Source organism: Mytilus trossulus, chromosome 7, assembly GCF_036588685.1.
Source record: "Mytilus trossulus isolate FHL-02 chromosome 7, PNRI_Mtr1.1.1.hap1, whole genome shotgun sequence".
NCBI classification, from domain to species: Eukaryota; Metazoa; Mollusca; class Bivalvia; order Mytilida; family Mytilidae; genus Mytilus; species Mytilus trossulus.
This window is the reverse complement of record NC_086379.1, coordinates 58567091-58592031: the sequence shown is the minus strand read 5'-3', so window position 1 is coordinate 58592031 and position 24941 is coordinate 58567091. Positions and strand designations below refer to the sequence as shown.

The 24941-nt window shown below is 30.3% G+C and overlaps 1 protein-coding gene across 1 annotated transcript in view; it reads right to left on the bottom strand.

Moving 5' to 3' along the window:
* The window catches only part of LOC134725412 (uncharacterized), a 60724-nt gene extending 35988 nt beyond the window's left edge, over window positions 1-24736 (bottom strand). The window contains exon 1 of the mRNA XM_063589215.1: window positions 24402-24736. Within this exon, the coding sequence (XP_063445285.1) occupies window positions 24402-24459 (58 nt within the window). The 5' untranslated portion in view covers window positions 24460-24736. The remainder of the gene's footprint in view (window positions 1-24401) is intronic.
* Between the last annotated feature and the right edge of the window lie 205 nt (window positions 24737-24941).

The following is a 24941-nucleotide window of genomic DNA, read 5'->3' as shown; positions in this document are numbered from 1 at the left end:
AAATAACCCAGATGTTTTTTTCCTGTTTTTAATAATTCAATGTACAAACTTTAAGATGCAACCATAGTTTATAATGACCTTGTCTGCTCAATGTTATTTTTTCTTCATTTAAAGTATGATATTTAAGCTATTTTCAGAAAATGTCAAAATACAGATTTTTGCACCTTTTTAAATACCATTTTAGCCTAATATCAATTTTTTTTTTCACAAACTCAACATCAAAATATAAACTTCAAATAATGCCTAATTATATGTTGAAATTATTTCTTTTATTGAAATTGTCATTGTCATGAAATTGCTGCAACCAAAAAGTAGACATTTTCCAATTTCCATGCCTGATTTCATCATAAATTCCTCAAAAAAATGGCTGCATGTTTCCATAGCAACCGTTCAAGAAAATTAAAAAAAACAACTTGCAAACTTTATTTCAATCTTAACTGCCTATTATATAAAAGAATAACGCAGTTCTGAGACATATGATGAATCACCCCCTGCCTGGATCTTACAAATAGCTGTACTTAATAGTCCCGTGTCCATATATTATAAGAATTTAAGCTGAAACTATTAAAGCTCTGTTAAGAGGGCCAAATTCCCCAAGTATCAAGACCATTAAGATCTGACTGACAAAGTTTCTGGCTTTAAAACAGAAACGGGAATATATGACAGGATAACACGTAGCATTGACTCACACGAAGCTATTAAGGGTCCAAAAAATTACTTGTGTAAAACCACTCAAACAGGGAAACCAACGGTCTAATCTATTAGAAAAACAGAAACACTTTTAAACAATATCAACAAACGAAAATCACTGCACAACTGGTTCCTTAATTAGACAGATGAAAAACATGCAGCGTGTATTAAGATTTGAACAGACGCCAAACTTCACCCTTATTTGAATCAAGAGCACAATATTACAACATAGAAAGACACAATAAAATATAAAAACAATTATAAAAGATTTTTGATTTTGAGAATTCAAGTGGGCCTTAAGATTTTCGTCCGTTCTTTGTCATAAAGACACAGAGAAAGTCTGATATAAGCGTTTATTGTTTCATTTTGATGATATTTATAAAAAGTATGCATACAAGTTTTAGTTAAATAAATATTTGCTAATTTGTCTTTAGTTTTAAAGTTTGTCAGCATATTATAGGATCGTACAGATCATAGACGAATCCGGAAGTGTCTAATCATATTCTCTTAGCTTGATTTCACACCATACTTAATACCCTTGTCACATGAACTGTAATTGAATTGCAACGTTTCTGTCTGTTCTGGTTTTATCAATTTATTCCGCTAATTTTCGACGATTCTGTGACGTTTTATTTGTATGTATGAGGATACTGCTCCTGTATGCTATTGGTATAAACCTATAATTTGTTTTTCAGCATACATGTTTTTTCAATATTTTGGGTTGTTCGTCCTTCAACAGACATTCTTCTTTTACATTCTTTTTAAAATATATTCTTCTATTTTCTACATAAACAAATGCCTGTACCAAGTCAGGAATATGACAGTAATTTATTCGTTTGATGTGTTTCAGTTATCGATTTTACCATTTGATTAGGGACTTTTCTTTTTGAATTTTCCTCCGGGTTTAGTATTTTGGTGAATTTACTTTGCACTGAAATGATAAAAAACTATTTAATGTCTGTCTGCAGCCATATTAGACATTTAGGTCATCTACTAAATAAACAAAAGGGTTAAACCACCCGGTGAACATAAAGTCAAAGAGTCACAGATTTTATTAATATCAAATCCAAAATCTGGATTATCATCAACACACAAACAAATAACGATTCTATTATAAGTATACAAAACTATAGTATATATATTTAATATTTCAATACAAAGTAAAACATGAAAGAAAGTACGAAAAGATATACAGAATTTTTCAGTTTATTATTCTTTGTTTTCCCTTATATCTATTTAACTCAGAAGGTATCATTTTACATAATAGTTATACAAATTAAATCTCCAATACTTCAAGTTCTAGTAAAGATTGACTTTTTTGGGAAGGTATCTTTTTAGACGTTGATTAGAACTAATTATTTGTAACAATGAACATCAATTTTGTTTTTCAATCTGTATTGTTTTCAATCAAACAAGTGATAAAAGAATGTATAGTTTAAAAAGTAAAATAGATAAAAAAATACTGAACTCTGAGAAAACTTCAAAACGAAAAATTACTAATCAAATGGCAAAATCAAATGATAAAACTCATCAAACGAATGGACAACAACTGTCATATTAATGACTTGGTACAGGCATTTTCAAATGTAGAAAATGGTGCATGAATTTTTTTTACATGTCAATATTAAATATATAAGATTTATTTTCGACCATCTAGATCGCTTACAGATGAAAAACAACCGGCCTGGTTGTTAACAAAACAATGTGCAAAAGAATAAATACTTTGGGAACCAGGTAAATGTACTGTTATCACCACCACATTCCACGTCAAAGAACAACAAAAAAGCAGACTTCCAAAAACATTTCCACAATTCTATAACATCACTGTTCACTGAATCACTTTCTCGAATACAAATACCGAATTTGAAATGTTTAACGGGATTTTCCAAATATACACGATGAGGCATATTGGGATTATTAGCGTGCAGAACACTATAAGTCAGTTTGTTCTGCTCACAAAGTAATAGTCGGGGGAAATCAGAAGAGCAAAATTCATGTCTAATTGATTAAGTTGTATATCAAAAAGAAACTACGGTAAAAAGATTTTTACTCGAAATGTTCGGCTTGTGGGTAATTTCATTATTTGCATTCTAAAATAATAATTGGTAAACTATCAATGCTTCAGATTGGTATATTACCTAGAGTGATTCTATAATGAAGTAGTGAATTGACTATACATTATAATACAATTGTAAAAGGGTTTTATTTGTACTATGTATTTTTTGGAGACAATATACACGGATTGTATAAAACTTTTACGTCTTTAATGTTTGCAGTATATCCTTTCATATATATTGGATCATCTAGTCATAACGAAATTCCTTCACCTGTACACTTTGAAATACATATAGTATAACTATTGAGTATTTAAAGGTCTACAAAGGTTAGGGAAATATATATTTATTTAAGGTGACATTTTTTATATACTTTATCAAATGTTTTTGTCGAGCAGATTGTAAATTTCAAAGATAAAGACGAAAAAGAAAGTAGTGAAATCCCAATAATACCGAACGCCGAGAATATTCAAAACGGAAAGTCCCTAATCAAATGACAAAATCGAAAGCCCAAACACATCAAACGAATGGTAGCAACTGTCATATTCCTGATCGACTTGAAACGTTGTTTTCTTTTATAGAAACCGAGTAGTTCGTAGAGGAGGTGTCTAATGGCTTTTTACCTGATTTATCAGAATAAGAAACATAAATGCGCCTTATATACTCTAAGGTAGTTATCATCAATATTTAATATTTACAAATGCATTATCCTTCTACCAAATATGTTCATAGAACGTAATATATCATTATTAATGTTTGTATATAAATGATAATAATAAGGAGTATGCAGACAGAAAACTAAATAAAATTTAAAAAAAAAAAACATAATACCTTCTTATAAACAACAAACAGCTAAACTATAATGAAAGGTAAGTATACGTTATCATATAACAGTTTTGTAATAAACAACAGAAATGTTGTTAAAACTGTTTTAAATTTGCGTGTAGTGAATTTGCGTCATTATTGATTTTAATAAGCCATGTCTTTCCTTTTTTCCTTTTAATATTACTATTAAGAAGTTTCTCTCTCGGGCTGTGTGAGGATTAAAATAATCTATAGCTTGTGGTCTATGCTTTAATAAGTTTACGCTAATGTAGATCTTATTCCTGAAATAACCTCATTGTTTGCATGTTACTTTGTTTAAAATTTGTTGAACAGTTCATCCGTATTGTGTGTCTTACTCATACTACTTTCCTGCAAGGTATTTAAAAATGTATCGATGTTGTCAAATGTTTTGTATTGTTCAGTATTTTACAGGAAAACTATCGAACAATTTATAACAATATGTGTTTGAATTCAGTGTCAGATATAATTTATAATTGTTTATGTTATCCTGAAGCTATGTTAATCAATAAAAAATATCTAGCGTGGTCAACATCCAGCAAAAAACAGCCTTCCCGGTGTCTCCTTGAACAGTTTTGCTGTTTGTTGAAGACTTCGCAGTAACTTTGAAATGGAAAACAGGAATAAAAGAGCCGTGCCATATCTTCAGATTTTTTTTACCTTGAGCACGTATTGACTTTTTGTCATGAATTGATATACACATTTTCGCTGTTTTCCATTGAAATATTTCAACAATGAAAAACTGTTAGCAATCAATAAGATGCTTAAAGATAGAAAAAGAAAAAAACATCCAATGAGTCATTTTGAAAACAACCAACAAACAACCAAAAAATTTAACAACCCAACAAATAATTATATTATTCAATTGCTAAGCCATGATCATAGCTATTAAAACAGACTACAAACTAATGGACAGTGACTTTCTCTTAAAACTACAATGAAAAGCCATATTAAAAACACAACCAACAAACTGTTTTTCAAAAACAAACTAAACTTCAAAAACTGAACACATATTAAGCATTACTGAACATTATGAATAAACGACAAAACCATAATAAATAAAGAACACATATACTGACATTCGTTATGTTATGTTATGTTTCAGCACATGTCAGTTGAATATTTCTGAAATGTTTTTCATTTACAGTGAATATTTAAATTTTCTGTCATCCAATTTGCATTATTAGGCAAATGATATCATAATCAAATATGTCTAGACGCGTAATGAGAACTTTCGAACAATATATCCATGACATCTCTAAACAAATTTGACGAATGATTCGTGAATGATGTTGACAAACACTGTAAGTAGTCTGTAAAGGTGTTATCATCTCCAGTAAAATATAAATTGTACTTTTATAATTGGTTTTTAAACATTATGAAAGTTGAAGGCGAAATTAAGGAAATTGCGAAAGGATTATTGGTACGTAAACATCAAATTGAAAAACAGAATAAGCACTTCCGGAAGTCACAAATTAGAATTGCTAGTTGTATACAATACCGCTATTGGTTGTACAAGATAAAGATGCAGATAAAAAGCTTATCCTTAAAAACTAATGGCTTTTTATATCAATAAGGAGATGTGGTATGATTACCGATGAGACAATTATACACCAGAAAGGATATAAACAGCTATAGGGCACTACACAGCCTTTTAGACAATTTAAGTTGACGAATTGCTGAAACATTAAATGTTGACACTGATCATTCTTTCATTTCTTTTTTAATTATCATCGCATTTTTTTTAATTAAAAAAACAAGAAGATAACGATTAAGCAATAAAAAATCGAATGTCCAATAAAAACAAACAACATCATTTTCAAAAGGAAAAAGGACGAAGATACAAACAAAAAATTAAGAGGTTAGATCATATCTAATCAAGTTACTGGTGCAATCGGTCAATTACCGATATATGCCTCAGTAACCCCAAAATTTTTCCGTCGTTTAATATTTTTGAAATTTACACCAATGAATAGGTATGCCTCAATACATGTTCTGGACAAGTTTAAACAAAATTGACCGTTTAGTTCTATTTTATAGAATTGATTGAATATGGTCAATTTCGGCCATCATTTAAACCAGGCCAAAATACCAATAGGTAAATACAATGTATATTCGTTTATTCGAGAAAATGCACGGCCTAAATTATGACTGTTACTATTTGATTGTATTATGGCATCATATTCTAAAGTAAATATAACCTATAATTGGCATATGTGATATTTTTTAATGAAATGTAAGGTAGGAACTAACAGATACATGCAAAACTTGGGTATGTCTCATTTGACACTTTTTATATATAAATACATGTGGAAAAATATTTTGTCGTTTAATTTGCATATAAAATTACTGGAACACATATTAGTCATATATTTTTCATATGACAACTTTTTATAAATTTTCACCGTTTGAAATTTTACGAAAAATTTGATCCAAGTGACCTAATGGTCCCCCTAAAATAGGGTATTTTGAAGAAAATAACCAAAATTGACATCTATAAACCCCATAGCCATAATTTATGGTATAACAGTTCAAAATGTTGTTTACACAATGAATATATATATATGATAATTCCGTTGTTCATTTCAAATAGTATTTATCTTCAAGATGCGGACCCTGGACGAAGAAAAAAAGGGAGAGGGTGCCAAGAAAGAAACGTCTTGAGTGGGACTTTGATAAAGTCTATGCATTTACCGTATAAGTTACTCCGTAAGTGAGTGTTTGTTAGGTGACACATCCTTCTTCCACGTATGAATTAACTAAGTAACATTATTACATAGGCCCAAACATAAATAGTGTAAAATTTCGTTTCATTACAATGACATTGGTTTCATTCCCCTGGACTACAACCGCTCCGTCATATTTTTTACTTGTGTACACCAACAAGAACCCAATCCTTCACTTTCAAAATACTTTCTGTGTGCTAATGTGAGTAAATTGTTAGCTTTAGTATTTTGATAGTAGTTGAGATATTATCCCTAAGAGCACAACCTACAGTAGGCCGATAATTGCTAGATCTTGAATCTGAAGACTTCTGATTTTGATTCGACTTTTCAAGTTGCATCCACATGATGATCATAAAATTTTGGTAAGATTGCTGAATTTGTAATCCAATATATTTTATTTTTCAAGTCTGCATGTCCCTTTCTGCATTATTCAAATCTACAACCTGTCTGCTCAAGATGGGGTGGGTGGGGGGGGGGGGGGGGGGTAGGTAGGCTTTAAAACTCAATTGATAGGTGCCGCTGTGTTTCTTTTGCCCCATCCTTTTCATAAAATTTAGGTTTACAAAAATGTAAACCTTCATGTATTGCTTAGGTAAAATGTTACCTTTTCCCATATGGTTTGGGTATCCTGTGGTGTGTAATGTAGAACATATGTAGAAGTGGAATACCAAAAATGCCAAAAATTGGTTGATAACAACATGAACACCAATACAGACGAAGTTATGAAAACTTATATACCTTACCATATATTTCTGATAGTTTTCTCAACTTATTCACATATTTTCAGGCTTGAAAAGGTGACCTATTCCAGGGGCACGTCCTATCAATTTCCCTTTTGAATTGTTTTTCAGTAGTAATTTTGGGGGCCTTTATAACTTGTTGTTAAGTGTGAACCAAGGCTCTGTGTTGAATGCCGTACATTACTATGATGGTTTACTTTTTTAAAATTGTTTTTTCGATGGAGAGTTATCTCATTGGCACTCACACCACATCTTTCTTTATCAATTGTATATATAGGAAGTGAACCCAAGCCTGTCTGCATGAGATTTGATCTAAATGTGTCACTTACCAAGAGAAAAATAAAATATTTCTCTATTTTTTTTACATGCAGTTTGAAAGTTCTTATTGTCTCAGTAGAATTAGTATGTTTCAAATATAACAGTTTGTTATAATAACAATATACTCTTTAGTTCCAGCAGGGTGCAACAACTTGCCAATCATTGCCTATCACCATTCCTTCGATTTCATCCTCCACTTCCTCTTCAGCCCCGATATCGATGTAATTATGTTTTACATAAGTGTGGTCATTAGTGTTTTTTAAGTTTATAGACCTGTTTAAATTAAAGTTCGAGCGCTTGGATTTTATTTTCGATTGGAACAAACCTCTCATTGTTGTTAATCAGCGTTTTTCACAGTATCCAAGGTAAACGATCTGTGTACACAGATGCTTGAAATTAAGGGCCGTAATAAAACGCATCAATGACACCAAGTGTATGTGTACGAGTTATTCCTCTTACCCCAGGTCTACCACCTTACGTGCAGGAATATTAGTGAACCTAAAAGGAATATCAAATTATAACGATACCAATGTAACTATACAATATGCACATTTTGACAATGTTGAACATCTCTTCAGTGATCAGTCATCGATGACAAAACATTTGAAACTTCAAAACCTAACACAAACGTTGAAGAGCTGAAATAGCAAAAACACAACAAAGGAAAGTCAACCCAGGACAAGCAATCATAGCTTTGCATGAGGGGGATATATTGAGAAGTGTAACATAATACAAAATAAGGCACTTAAATGTCCCAAATACTTCAGAGTGCAATAACCATAACAAAAAACAACATCCGGCCTATCCGACAAAATATCAGTACAAACCAAAACACATTTTACAGAAATTAAGACACAAAGTCAATGTTTGCCGCAGATGTTTTGACCTTGGTAAATGAAATAATATGAGAATAAATGAATCCATTTCAACGATAACAAAATAAACGTTCATTACCAAATCTAATATAGGTTGTCTGTGGTGTTTATCTTTTCTGAAAATAATTAAATTACGGTTTGTTGTTTATTCTATTGTCACATCTGGTATAGTTACACAATTATAAGGAACCAAAACAGATAAACCATTAGAACGAACGTCAAATATTTTTAACCGTTTTGATATTGAATTATCTCTCAATTTGGAATTTTGACCAATGGCTGGTATACAATATGCAATACGATGAAGCTTTAATAAATTTGTACTTCATCTCAATACAGACAAAATATATCTTTCAGTTATTCTTTTTATAAAGTCAGTGAAAAACAAATCAATAAGGAATAAATAATTGAAAACAGCATGACAAAGCTGCTGACTCGCAGACACTCTTGTTTACTAGATATCAAGAAAGGTTTCATTTCAGAACACAATACAGAACATTGAGTTTTATTATTGAAGTGTAGACAAGTGTAGAAAAAAAGTTGTGTGGAAAATCTGCTGAAAAATTAATAGCCTTTTAATTCAAAAGTGTTGAAGTGCAGGTTGTTGTTATATGCAAAAAATAACGAATTTCCATTACGAAACAAACAGTTTCATCTTATTTATATGTGGATATAATGTGTGTTGATTCTTTTATTTCACAGTTGAAAAACTTTCTATAATTTTAATTGATATTAGCGTTATTTGTTCAATATGGAACAGTATGTAAGCAGGATATGAATTTGATGTCGGAAAAATCGTGTATCAACAGCTAGAAGTATTTCGGTACAATTGTATTTTAAATGTGAGGGTTTTCGTTAATAAAACTACAAATAAACAACATGCATGTCATTTTTGTTCTCAGTTTGATTTTATACACGTGTTGGTAGCCGATGCGTAGGTTTACTTATTAAAATACTGTTTCATACAATTGTTTCGTGCATTACAGTAAAACTAAAGGATAAGCATAACATAACATTATGAAAGCTGTAGGCCAAATTGAGGAAATTGCTCAAAAATTATCGGTACGTAACGACCAAATTAAAAAAATATGCATTTATGTCACAACTAGTTGTATGTAATAACCTAATGGTTGTAAAAGATAAAAATACAGGTAGGAAGTAACATTTTACCTAATGACTATGTATATAAAAATGAGAATATATGGTATGATTGCAATTGAGACAATTATCCACCAGAGTTCAAAGGATGAGAATGTAAACAGCTATAGATGACTATACGACCTTCAAGTCAACGTATGTTCGAGAATTGCTGAAACATATAATGTTGATTAACACTATTCTTTAATACCTAAAAAACTAGATATGATTGCCAATGAAAAAACTCCCCACAAGAGACCAAATGACACATGCCCATTTAGTTATCGTCACATGTCTTTTCAATAAAAACCTAAAAAGTGAAATCACAAAAATACTGAAATCTGATTGAAAAAAAGAAGAAAGTCCCGAATCAAATGGCAAAATCAAAAGCTCAAACACATCAAAAGAATTGATAACAACTGTCATATTCCTGACTGGGTATAAGCATTTTCTTATGTACAAAATGGTGAATTGAACCTGGTTTTATAGCTAGCTAAATCTCTCATATATATGACATTTGCATCAAATTCCTATTGATACAAAGGGACAATAAAACAAATCCTACAAACACAAACAATATCATTACCAAAACGGAAAAGGACAGAAATACTAACAAAACTTTAAGAGGTTGGATCATATCTTATGACATCAAGTTACTGGAGCAGTCATTCAATTATTAATATATGTGTTATGCTTAAGTGCAGGAATATTAGTGAACCTAAAAGGAATATTAAATTATAACGATACCATATTATTGAAGGAATATTACATCAACGGTACTAATTTAAAAAAAATACAATATGCACATTTTGACAATTCTAAATGTCTCTTCAATGATCAATCATCGATGACAAGACATTTGAAAATTAAATATCTTATACAAACGCTGACGAGCTGAAAACAAAAAAACACAAAACAGGAAAGCCAAACCAGGACAAGGGATCAGAGCTTCGCATGTAGGGATACATTCCTTTATTAGAGATCAGAAGTTTGTTGGAAAAAAAATACTTGACAGTTCAATTACCATAAGAACCAACTACACCCGACTTATAAAAAAAATAAACGTACAAACAAAAACACAGGATCTAGAAATTAAGACACAAAAAATATGTTTGCCTCAAGTGTTTTGACTATTGTAAACAAAATATTGTGTAAAAAAATAAAGCCATTGTAAGCAAAAAGGAAGAAAATTGTCATCCCTTAATCTAATATAGCTTGTCTGCGATGTTTATCTTTTCTGAAAATAATGAAATTATGGGTTGTTGTTTATTTTATTGTCTCATCTGGTACATTTATACAATTATAAGGAATCACAAAATATTTTAACCGTTTTGATATTTCGTTATCTCTTAATTTGGAAATTTGCCCAATGGCTGGTATACAATATGCAATACGTTGAAACTTTAAAATATTTGCACAAAATCTATTACAGACAAAAGATATCTTTCAGTAATCTTTTTATAAAGTCAGTGAAAAACAAATCAATAATGATAATTGAAAGCAGCATAACAAAGATGCTTATTCGCAGCAACTTTCGTATACTAGATATCAAGAAAGGTTTCATTTCAGATCACAATACAATATGCTTATAATATAGATTAAAATTGTTGAAGTGAAGACAATAACTAGGGTAACTATTACTTGAAAAAAAGTTGTGTGGAAAATCTACTGAAAATGAATAGCTCTGTAATTCCAAAATGTTGCAGATTTTTGTTAATTGCAGAGAAAATTGTAGTAACAAAAACGAAACAAACATTTTCAGCCTAATCATACTAGGATATTAAGAGTGTTTATTCTTTTCTGTCAGCGTTGAAAAACATTCTATGTTTCATAAATACCATCGTTATTTGTTCAATATGGAACAGTATGTAAGCAGGATATAGATATGATGTCGGAAAACATCAACAAAACGAATATCAACATCTAAAAGTATTTGCTCGGCACTGTCTTGATTTATAACATACCTGTCTTAAGGGGAGAAGAGGACGAAATATAACAGAGGAAAAGTCAAACACATCACTCGAAAATAAACAGACAACGCCATAGCTTACAATGAAAAAGACAAACATAAAAACAGACAAACAAAAGAACACAAAACACATAGAAACCTAAAGACACAACAACTGAAAAGTTTGATTTTTAGGTGGCAAATGTCAGCATACCCGATGAAGGAAAACCCAGAAAGGCACTTCGTACGCACTATTTAAAATTGTTTCTTGCATTTTTCTGGATTTTTTTTATTTTTTTTGCTGGTTATTTTTCTTGTTGCAATTATCATGGCGTTGTCAGTTTGTTTTAGATTTATGAGTTTGACTGTCCCTTTGGTATCTTTCGTCCCTTTTTTAAAGAGTTTATTTCCCACCTTTTCACCCAATAATTATAATATCATATTAAAATAATCAAACTGATTTATGCATGTGAACTTATGATTAAACAAATAATTATTGAATAACAAACAATACTTATTTAACATATTTGCATAATACAAGATTTTAGATTCTATACAAAAAAGTTCATTTATTCACACAAAATTGCAATTCTTATTTTAAATTAATTAATCCATTTCAGTTTAAAGCATTATCAATTATTTTATGAATCTCGGCGTTATTATGCAAATATATAACAGATGTGACAAAAATATCTTTTTTATTTGAATACATTGGTGTGCTTCTCATTTCTATTTTCTATACTATAAACATTCATAAGCTTGGTGGAAATTTTCCTATGGATTTTTCTCATGAAAATAGATTAAAACAATGTAAGGGTATACGTCAAAGAAGACTTATTATGATGATTATGACTGAGTTGTACAAAAATATGACAGAGTTCTGATCCCTTTTGCCATATTGTAAACATTTACATATGTATAAGTGATAATGTTAAAAGGATTTTTCCCAAAGAATATTATTACGCAAATATATGACAGAGGTGCAAAAACAAATATGACAGAGGTTGGAATTCATGGTAACATTGTCTACATTTATAAACCTTGCTGGTAATTTGCTCATAAAACTAATTTTGAAAATGTAAACGTTAACGTCCATGAAACTACAACTGGAGCAATTTTTGACTCCTCAAACAATATAAGTAAACCTTAAAATAATCTAACATTAATGGAACCAATTTTACCTCACAAGATTTGACAATTTATGCTGCAAAAGATGCATATTTTCAAGAGTTTAAATATCTCTTCTGTGATCGACGTTTGAGATCAAATATTTGAAAATCAAAAACATAATGCAAACGTTCAGGAGCTGCGGGAAACAAATCTCACAGGAAATCCAACTCAGAAAAAGGAATAAGATATATGCATTGTGGATATACATTTCTATACTAAGATTAAAAAGTTTTACATAATGCATAAAAAAAAACACAGAAGTTACGAAAATATTGTACAGTACATGTGATATAGCCCAGAGTTGTTTAAATTTGGTAAATGAAATAATATGCACACAAATAAATGTATTTAAACGAGATAAGGAAGAAAACGTCCATCATTAAATATAATATAGGTTGTCTGTGATGTTTTTCTTTCTGCAAATATTGAAATTATGGTTTGTTGTTTATTCTATTGTCGCATCTGGTACATTAACACAATTATAAGGAACCAAAACAGAGAAACCATTAGAACGAACGTCAAATATTTTCAACCGTTATGATATTTCATTATACAATATGCAGTACCTTGGAACTAATCTAAATTTCGCATGCACAAAATCTTCATAGAAACAAAAAATATCTATCGGTTATTCTTTTCCTACAGTCAGTCAGTTAAAAAACAAATCAATAGTCAATAAATAATTGAAAGCAGCATGACAAAGCTGCTGACTCGCAGCAACTCTTGCACTAAATATCAAGAACAATTTCATTTCAGATCACAATATATACTATAGAGTTTTATTATTGAAGTGTGAATAAGTTTGGAAAAAGAATTGTGTGGAAAATCTGCTAAAAATGAATACTTTTTTAATTTAAAACTGTTGCAGATTGTTATTAACTGCAGTAAAAATTGAAGTAACCAATACGAAACAAACTTTCAGCCTATCTATGTGTGGGTATTATGTGTGTTGATTATTTTTATGTCACATATTAACGACTTTCTTTGACTAGCATTTTAACTATCGTTATTTGTTCAGTAAAGAACAGGGTGTACGAAGGATTTAAATATGATGTCAGAAAACATCAAAGGAACAAGTATCACCAGCTAGAAAAATTTGCTTCCGCACAGACATGATTTGTAACATAGCAGACCTGTCTTATGGGAAGAATAGGAGCAAAAGACACCAGGGGAACATTCAAACTAATAAATCGAAAATAAACAAACAACACCATGGATAAAAAAAGACAAACAGACAATAGGACACAGAACACAAGAAAAAATGCCTAAGATGAACTACACCAATCCCACCGAAAATTTGAATTCTCCGCTAACAAAAAAAACTTATAAAAAACAAGAATGTGTCACCGGTACACGGATGCCTCACTCGCACTTCCTTTTTCTATAATCAGTGGACCGTGAAATTGGGGTATAAACTGTAATTTAGCATTTTGATTAGGAAAATTATTTCATAGAAAACATTTGTACAAAGTTTTTAGTTGATTGGAATTCAACTTAATAAAAAAAAAATACCTTGAACAAAAACTTTAACCAGAAGCGGGACAGACGAACGGACGAACTGACTTACAGACCAAAAAATACAAAATGCCCCTCTACTACCGTAGGTGGAGCATAAAAACATTTCCAATTACTTCATGCAGATCTTAGTTGTTTTGGTTCTTCATTTCAATTCCCTTCCGAAAAAAAAGACTTAGTATAATATTGAAGACTGAGATGTAAAAATAATATGACAGATGTGTGATACCTATTGCTATATTGTAAACATTTAAATATGTAAAACTTTGGTGGTAATGTCAAATACGATTTTCTGTATGAAAATTTATTATGCAAATATATGACGGAGGTGCGAAAAACAAATATGACAAAAATGGGAATTCATTGTTATATTGCCAACATTTAACACTTTGGTTGTAATTTTCGAGTGTATTTTTTTTTATGAAAATAATTTTTAAAATAAAGTAAACAATTTGCATGTCATTTGTTTTTGATTTTGTACACGTGTTGATAGCCGAGGCATATATGTTTACTAAATAGAAAGTTTGTAAAACTGAAGGATTGTCATAACATAACATTATGACAATTGTCGGCAAAATTGAGGAAATTGCTGAAAGATAATCGGTACGTTAACATCAAATTAAAAAAACAGAATAAGCACTTACGGAAGCCACAACTTAGAATTGCTAGTTGTAAATAATAAAGATTTCGGTTGTAAAAGATAAAGATATAGATAGAAGTTATTTTTTTCTCCAATAGCTATTTATATAGATATAGGGAGATATGGTATGATTGCAATTAAGACAATTAGTCGACAGACTTCAAATCAAGATGACGCAAACAGCTATAGGGTACTGCACGACCATCAAGTCAACTTTAGTTCAATAATTGGTGAAACATTAAATGTTGAATATTTGTTTTCCTTGATTCATATACATAAAAAGAAGACTTGGTATGATTGCCAAAAACATAACTCTCCAAAGGAGAACAAATAACATTATCTCATTTTATTATTATCATAAGTTCTTTTTTAATTTAAAAAACAAGAGGATACTGATAGTGCAATACAAACGTATGTCTGATAAAAGAAACAACATCATTACCAAAAGGGAAAAGGACAAACATGCAAATAAAACTTTAAGGGGTTAGAGTAAATCGTATAACTTGAGCAATTATTCAATTACTGATATATGTGTTTTGCATATGTGCTGGAATCGGTGACTTGTCAACCAATATAACTTTAACGGTAAAATAATTGCTACAAAAGATGCACATTTGAAAATATTAAATGTCTCTCACTCTCGATGTCAAATATATGAACAATCAAAATCTTAACACAAACGTTGATGAGCTGCGAAAACACAAAATAAATCCCACAGGAATGCCAAAGCAGGACAAGAAATCGGAGCTATGCATGAGGTTGATACATTCCTTTATTAGAAATCAGAAGTTTGATCAAAATACTGGACAGTGCAATAACCATAACAACCAACTACACCCGTCTTATCCAAAACATAAACGTTCAAACAAAAACACAGGATCTACCAGTAAGACACAAAATACATGTTAGCCACAAGTGTTTTGACTTTGGTAAACGAAATAAAGTGTTAAGAAATAAAGCAATTGTAAGCAAAAAGGAAGACAACGATCATGACTTAATCTTATATAGTTTGTCTGCGCTGTTTGTGTTTTCTGAAAATAATACAATTATGTGGTTTTTTTTTATTCTATTGTCGCATCTGGTACATTTACACAATTATAAAGAATCAAAACAGAAGAACCATTACATCGTACGTCAAATATATTAACCATTTCAATATTTTATTATCTCTCAATTTTGAATTTTTCCCAATGGTTGGAATACAATATGCAATACGTTGAAACTTTAATAAATTTTGCATGTACAGCATCTCAATTCAAACAAAGAATATATATCGGTTATTCTTTTCTGCAGTCAGTGAAAAACAAATCAATAATGAATAAATAATTGACAGCTGCATGACAAAGCAGCTGACTCGCAGCAACTCGTGTACTAGATATCAAGAAAAATGTCATTTCAGATCACACAACAATACATGTATGTTATAATATAGAGTATAATTTCTGAAGTGCAGACAATAACAAGGATAGTTTCTGCTTGAAAAAAGATGTTGTGTGGCTTATCTGCTATAAAAATTCATTTTTATTTTAAAACTTTTGAAGTCTATTGTTAACTTTAAAGAAAATGGAGGTTACCAATATGGGCAGATTTTTGTTGTTTCAGTTCTTTATTTTTAGTCACTTTGGGTCATAAACACCGAGGGTATCATTATCCCAGTAGTCAGCACTTCTGTGATGATATGAATTATCATTGATATGGTCATATTTATAAACTAACTGTTTACAAAACTTTTGATTTTATGAAACACTAAGGGTTTTCTACCTCATGAATATATTACCTTAGCTGTATTTGGCAATTTTTAGGAATTTTGGTCCTCTATGATCTTCAACTTTATACTTAATTTGGCCTTTAAATTTTTTTGGATTAGCGCGTCATTGATGAGTCGACGAAACGCGCGTTTGACCTAAATACAAAATGTTATATATGTTGGGTTTATATACAGCTCTATGCGTATTCATGCATTTATGTTTTTATATATATCATTGACTTTCAAATTGTTGTTTGTAAATACCAAATGAGGGTAAGTCAGGAAAAACGCTACAAACTTTTTAATTCATAAATTGTAACTAACATTATTTTATTTATTTATTTTTTATGTTGTGTAGAGGTTATTTCGATTGATGCTATTATCATGTTTGTTGGTTTGTTCCCAGCCTTTTCACCAAACAATAATGATATTGTATTAAAATAATTAAACTGATTTATGCACGCGAACATATGATTAAACAAATATTTAGTTAACAATAATACTTCTTTTATTTATTTACATAATACCAGATATTAGATTCTATATAAACAAATTCATTTATTCACACAAATTTGCAATTCTTGTTTAAAATTAATGAATAAATTTCAGTATAAAAGCCTTATCTAATATTTTATGAATCTAGGTGCTACGTTTTCCCGAAGAAATATTATTTTGCATTTATTAACTGAGGTGTAAAAAATTTAAAAAAATTAAAATAAACAAAAACATATACACACGGGTGGTTCTCATTTCTTTATTGCCAACATTCATTATCTTGGTGGTAATTTACCATTAGATTTTCTCATAAAAAAATAGTGTGACGTATAACGTCAAAGAAGTCTTAGTATGATTATATATGACGGAGATGTCAACAAAAACATGACAAAGGTGTGATTCCTATTGTCATATTGTAAATATTTTTAAAATATGAACAACCTTTGTGGTAATTTTCCATTGAATCTTTTTCTACGAAATCTTTTGTCTTTCCGTAGAAATCTATGACGGAGGTGCAAAAAGCAATATGATACAAGGTGTGACTCTCATTGTCAACATTTATAACCTTGCTTGAAGTTTTCCTGTGGATTTTTCTAAAGGAAATAGTTTGTTTATAAATCTGAGGGTTTACGTCAATGAATCTAGGCAACTTAACAACTTGCATGTCATTTGTTTTGCTCAGTTTGATATTTGCACGTGTTAATAGCGGCGCTTTATGTTAAATTGAAAAACAACCGGTTTAATAGTATCATGCCTTTTACTAAAAAATAAAATATTGCCATAACACAAATTGATCAAAATTTAGACTGAAATTTACCGAAAAATACATGGACATAGCATGGAAGTATATGAAAAAAGTTAAATCACAAAAATACTGAAATTAGACCGATATTAAATTGGTATAATTAGGGCATTATTTCAACATGAAGGTTAAAGGCACTTTTGATTGTACTGGTAATGATACAAAAAAATGTAAAAAGAAGTATCAAAATTTGCACAGTAAGCTTGCTATGCTACGGTTTTAAATCAGTTGTATTATTGATTAACTGTCAATATAAAATTAACATAATGAGGTATTAATGCCATTGAGATAACTTCATACCACAGAACAAGTGACGTAAAAAATGATAAGCAAACTACAGTTCAACGTACAACTTTCAGCGAGCTACACAAAAGCATCAAATTGACACGAATGAGAAAACTGACGGCCTGATCTATATACAAAACAATACACGAAAAACAAATATGGTATACAGTAACACACGACAACCACTGAATTATAGGCTCCTGACTTTGTAAAAGCACTTACAGAATGTTGCGGGGGTGAAAAGGGTTTGCAGGAAAGTGATGTAACAGCACAACATAGGAACAAGCTATAAAAATAGTTGATAAGAATCATCAAATAGATACACAGCACAAAAACAACTAACGTAAAGGCTGAATACACACAGTATTGACCTTCGCACCAAGAATTTCAGGTTTAAACATTTTGGAATATCAGTAATTATCATGTGTTTCTTAATTATTTTGTTTCTCTTAATGCTGTGTGTGTGGTGAATTAAAATTGTCTTAGATTTATTTATCTTCATCTATATTAATCTTCATCAATAATAAACACTTGGTCCGACCAACATATTTCTTCTTTAGTCTAGCAAATCAAATCAAATCAACAAAAAACATTCATGATAAAGATAATCCTAGTATGATAACATTTTATTTTTTCAAAAAATAATGCAGATTTGAGGTCCTGCGGTAAGTTTATTCAATCATGTCAACTCCTGTCACCATATAGAAAGTATAAAATAAAAATATAACCTGAATCTTTAACGGAAATTACCACACAAACATAAAAATTGATTTTATAATTATTTCCCCTACATACCAGATTTAAAACATTAATTTCAATATATATGCTAGATGTCTTATGGGTAATTGTGTCGATGATTTGATGCCTCGTTGACCTTTACCCTACATCTACATAGTACTCCTTGTACATGTATTAAAACTCTAAATTTATGCACCATATTAGACTTTAATAAGTGGGTTTTAAATTTTACTGGTATTTGAAATTTCATCTAAATAAGACTTTAAATAATGTTTTTATAATTATTTTATCAAAACGTATAAAATATAATCCTCGTGCATTTTTTATTTTCAAACTGTTTACCTGAATAATGTGGATTAAATGTTATTCAAGGGGAGTTGTGTAGTCTGTGAGACACATTTGACATACGCTTAATATGGAACTAGGTTTAATCTGCCATTTCCAACATAAGAAAAAGCCTGTACCAAGTCAGGAATATGACAGTTATTATCCATTCGTTTGATGTGTTTGAGCGTTTGATTTTTTCCATTTGATTAAGGACTTTTCGTTTTGAATTCTCCTCAGAGTTCAGTATTTTTGTGATGTTACGCATGATATATAAATCAGGACGGGTAGAATGCCATTGAACGAAAAAATCATACAGATATAATAAAGTTATATGTTTCTCTTGTATGCAAAAAGTCTTCGTGACACGAGTGCAACTGTTGTCAGTTTCAACAAGAAAATTGTTCTGTTGTTTAATCAAAATGATTTAAAGTGGTCTTTTTTAAATTCTCTTTCTTCATATTACTTAATTGAACAATCTTTATTGCCATGGAAACTAAGCATACTATTTTTGTAATTGGTGCTAATATAGTTGACTGTAACCATGCATAAGGCGCTATATACATGCTGATGTTGTTACAGTTTTGGCGTTATTTCTTTATCTAATGATAAGTGTTAAGTGACCACATGGGTTTACTTCCAATTATTTTTGCAGTAGTCCTTTTATAAAAAAAAATCCTTGCAAAATCTTACTGTACAGTTAGAATAAACAGTTTGTCGTTTTAGTTGTTTTACATTATCTTATCGGGGCCTTTTATAGCTGACTGTGCGGTATGGCTTTGCTCATTGTTGAAGGCCGTACGGTGACCTATAAATGTTAATGTCTTGGTCATTTTGGTCTCTTGTGGACAGTTGTCTCATTAGCAATCATACCAAATCTTCTTTTTTTATAGATTCTTCTTTTTACATCATGTTTGACCAGTATATGCCTCTACTCTGCGTTGGCATGTTAAATATTTGGAGGAATACTCAAACCAACCGGACTTTTTATATATGTGTAAATAACTAAAAGTATCGCTCACATTATTCTTAAGAAAATAAGCGGAAAATACCAATGAAACATTCTAACTCATCAATCGAAGATAAACTGGCAATGTCATTACAATAAACTACAAAAATAATATTTATTCCTTAAACTATCATGTAGAAAACTAAAGATCGATCAAAAGAACCCCGCAAAAATGGTGTGTGTGTGTGTGGGGGGGGGGGGGGGCTGGACTCATGTGCTCCTATGGGATTAGCATTTCCTGCTAATGTGACTTCTCCTATTAGGGCTTACATGTCATTTTAAATGCAACACATTAAGCGAGATATATGGCCGAAACACAGATTCGTACAATTCTGACATACCAATGAAGTTAATTCCTTGGTTTTTTTCTATAATTGAATTTTAAGTTGACCTTTATGACTGACACTGATTTAAGTCCGATCAATAAAAATCCACAGAAAAAAATAGAAATACCCACTTTCAACTGTGCAAAATATACATTTTAGTATGTAAATTCAATTATGTAAATTTGGTTGATCATTTCGTTAGTCCTTAATCATTTTATCTGATGTAAAAGATGTTTATTTCTAATGCAACAGATGATTAAATATACATCTTGTTTCTGGAATCTGCATCGTCAAAATGAAACATTCAGGTAGTAAAGATAAAACTTTCGCTCTTGTGTATCAAGTAAATTAGCCATGCTTTACAGCTTCATTTACATAGATTTTTTTTCGAGTTGTTTTTTTTAGGCCAGTGTAACTATGTCAACATATTTTTTTAACAATGATGAAACGAATTTTGTATAGAAATTATAACTTGAAAAAAGTCAAAGCTGAATTCAACAAGGCATACAGTTTTCTCAGATTATCAATAGAAAATCGATACGTATATGAACTGTTCACAGTCTAAAGGCTTTGGAAATTCTTACATTTAATTTTTTTAAGATCTCGTACTGCATAGAATAATAAATATGAAAATTGCATACATATGAACTATTGAATTTTTGATGATTTACCAAATTATATATTGCCTAATTCTATAGAATCAATAGTATTTTGTTTTAAATTTTATTGTTCATTAAAACTGGTGATAAATATTCATCATGAGATATAATTTTGAATGGGTTCAATTCAGTTTTTAAAATAAAGACTTTTTCTGAATATTTATTTGTTATATCGTTATTTCAATGGTATTAGCATTTATAGAGTGTGGTACCTCTAGAGGGGGAACACTTGACTTTTCATGCACTAATAGAGATAACTAAATGAGCACTAGATACGCATTGAAACATATGTCATAATAGTTGCCTAAACACCAATTGGCTACATACAACTATGGGAATTTTAATTGTGTCGGAAATGCACACCTTATATGTAATTGTATGTAGACAGTGGCAAGATGCCATGCATGCATGCAGAATCAAACGAACAGTGTTTTAAGAAATAAGTGAATAAATGAAATGAATGATAAAAGAGTGAATGAAAAATGTAGCTGCTTGTTTGGGTAACACATAAAGAAATAATGACATATTATTAAAATTTTTAGATTAAAAATTTAATTTGAAGGAACTTCATACGGAGTTTTTATGTAATCATTATATTCTAAACAAGTTATTGATTAAGAATATTGAAAATGTATCTTTAAAACAAAAAATAAGTAAGAAAAAAGGTATTACTTTTATAAATTGTTACTTGGATGGAAAGTTGTCTCAAAGGCAATCATACCACATCTTCGTATATCTATGAAAACATTATTTGAAATCATAAAAAAAAACCACGTTCATTTAGAATGCAGATAACCGCATTATTATTCTTAATCATAGTCTACGATATTTGACTTATATTTGTGTTATTTACAATTGTATTTTATTCTCTCAAAACTCTTTTATATATAGAGTGTTCTCCTTGTTGGTAACCTGTGTTTTCACGATGTTGTATCTTTAAAAAGTGGCCATCCTTAAATAAGTTTCACCACTTTCTATAAAGATTAAATAAAGTATTTGTCTTGTCTGATAATAATTGTACTTGAGTGAAAGTCTATGAATGTCATGGAAAAAGTGTAAACGACAACCGACACGAAAGAAACCTGTTGGTACTTCTTATTGTTTTGCGTACTGCTTTTATTAATTTCGTTACATTGTACCTGGCTGTTTTAAGATCTGTGTTAAAAAAAATATATAGCAGAAATCATCAAATCGCAGTTCATTTCATATTGGATTGAGATCGTTGCTATGATCACATGTCTCTTGTAATAATTGTTGTTCACTTATTGTAAGATGTATAAGGGGGTTCAGCATGCAGTTTGAAATAAAGAACTAAAATGTCTTGTATTTTTAGAGAAAAATTTTGAGTTCGCCTGTCATGATCGCTTATATTGTTTTCATTGTTTTTTGAAAAACGGAATATTGTCTATACTCTTGCAATCTTTCAAGTACAACCAACAAGTTGGTCACTATGATCTTTTGTGTTTGCTTTGCAGGGAACTTGCTTTTGGCTTATGCTCATACATTTTATTTTTTAAACAGAATTTCATACAGCATCTTATGGAATTTTATGAATGAGTAATCGTTTCTATGGGATTCCATTTCATTTAATGGCCATTTAGCTTAAACTTCGTATTTTCATAGTTAACCAGATTTACATAGCAAAGCAATATAATTCGCTTTTAAAATTTAAATTTAGCTATTCAACTGTATATGCAATGCATGATAAACAAATATTGTGTGAAAAAAAAGTTGGCATAATTCAATTGTTTGAAATGAATCATCCTGGGAAAACACATCTAGACCTTTGTCATAAAAAGGAATATATATCTATCAACTAACGATTGGAGTACTGACTAACGATGCATAACAAAAAGGATTATCGAATGTCAATTCACTTCTTAATTATATCAATAAAAATGTTCTAAGATTTGAAATATTGATCTATATCTTACAGTGTGTTGGAGTATGTATTGTAAAAAATCAAGGAGATATGGTCTGATTATCCATGCATCAAAATAAAAAAATAAACAGGTACAAAAAGATTGTTGCGATGTTTCACTTGTTTTGTTAGAGAAATAAAACAGAATAAAGGAAAAAACTATATGAATCAGCTAGAAACGGCTTGACTCAATAGAAGAACACGTAGCACCAAAAACAAATATCGAAGGGGAAAAAACACACAGTATTCATTTGATAGTTTTTTAGCTTCCCCAAAATAGTTAATTTTTCAAATTGTTTCATTTGTATGTTTTAAAGTTTAGTGTAGCGTCCATTTCGCTGAACTAGTATAAATTATTGTTTAAGGGCCAGCTAACGCCCGCCTCCGGGTGCATAATTCCTCACTTTACTGGAGATCCATTGGGGCCCTTGAGCTGTTTTCTGATCTCTAGTGTGGTTGTCTTTTTGACACATTCCACGTTTCAATTCACTATTCTAAACCTCTAAAACAATGATACAAAAGCTAGACATTGAGCAATAATTTATTACAAAATAAAAGTATCGACAAGATGTAGTAGAACCATAACAGGTCTTCATTACTGTATAACAACGCGTGTGCATTGGATCATATTTTCTGTATGAAGCGCGCACTACATTTGTGATGTTAAATATATTTTGTAGTTTTGAATTATTTTCCATAATATTAACTTTTCATGCACTCAATTAATAGTGAGACATCGAAGTCAGCAATTTGCTCTTCTTTGCAAATGGCCCTCACTCTTGAATCATTTTGTTATGACGTTATTGCTACCCGTATTGGAGAGTATATATGTTTATCATTAATTGTGAAAAATATACTGACAACAATCACAAGGATGTTCGAAACAAAATTAAAAAAAAAGAAAACCAATACAAATGTATTTATACTTGCAAAGAATTAAAACCACACGACATTACAATTCGAAATAGAGCCCGTTCTCTACTGGAATAACGTAGTAAAGAGACCACTTTCATCAAAACTTTTTTTTCTTCCTGTAAGTTTAACCTATAAGTTGGGGTAGAGTTGTTTTAAAAGTTTTCTTTTGAAGAATCATAACGAGAAAGATCAAAAAAGAAAATGCATACCATTAAGGTAAAAAATAGCGTTCAGCTGTTTTTGTCCAACAGTGAAGCAAATTATATATAAAAATACAGATTTGTGAACATAATGTCAATATTATTGATATTTTAACAACTATCAACAATAATATCGAATTTCAATGTAAATTCAAAACGGGGAAGTTTAGAAAATCAAACGTTCGACCATGTCATACAACGGAAGGAATTGAAAACAAGCGTCATATTCATGAAATAATTTTCATTATTCTAAATTGGTGGCCGACATTTTCTTTGAAAAAAAGAAATTATAATTATATGTTTTAACTTATATAGAGAACTTACCGGTGTCATAGAATAAAAATAATAAAATCTGAGCTAAGTAGCAGGAATAGACATTCATTCTGCATTGTCTAAGAAACAAACAATTATCCAATAGTCATAATACAGTTAATATGTACTAAACATAGTTCGTAATCTTTTTAATCCATATCACTATCATCTATATTCAGATACCAATTCCAGCACAGCAAGATCTAAAACAACACAAAAATTCAATTTATAGAACAGCATTAAAAAGTTGTCACATGACCAGAGACAATCAATCTGAGTTAAGAAATAACCCTGCGTTATTGATCCCTTTCTTGTCTTACTGTATCCACCACTCACCTGAACTGATGTTGCTTTTCACAATTTGCGTTTTATAATCAGAGTTATCGAAATAAATAATAAATCTTATCGAACCGAATCATTCATCAATGATAATTATATAACAATGAATTTGTCAGCTTGGTAACGAGAATATCACGAGACTTCATCAATGCACATTTAATCAATTGCAACCTACTAATAATGGTTGTCGCATGCCCTTAAATAAATTTATTG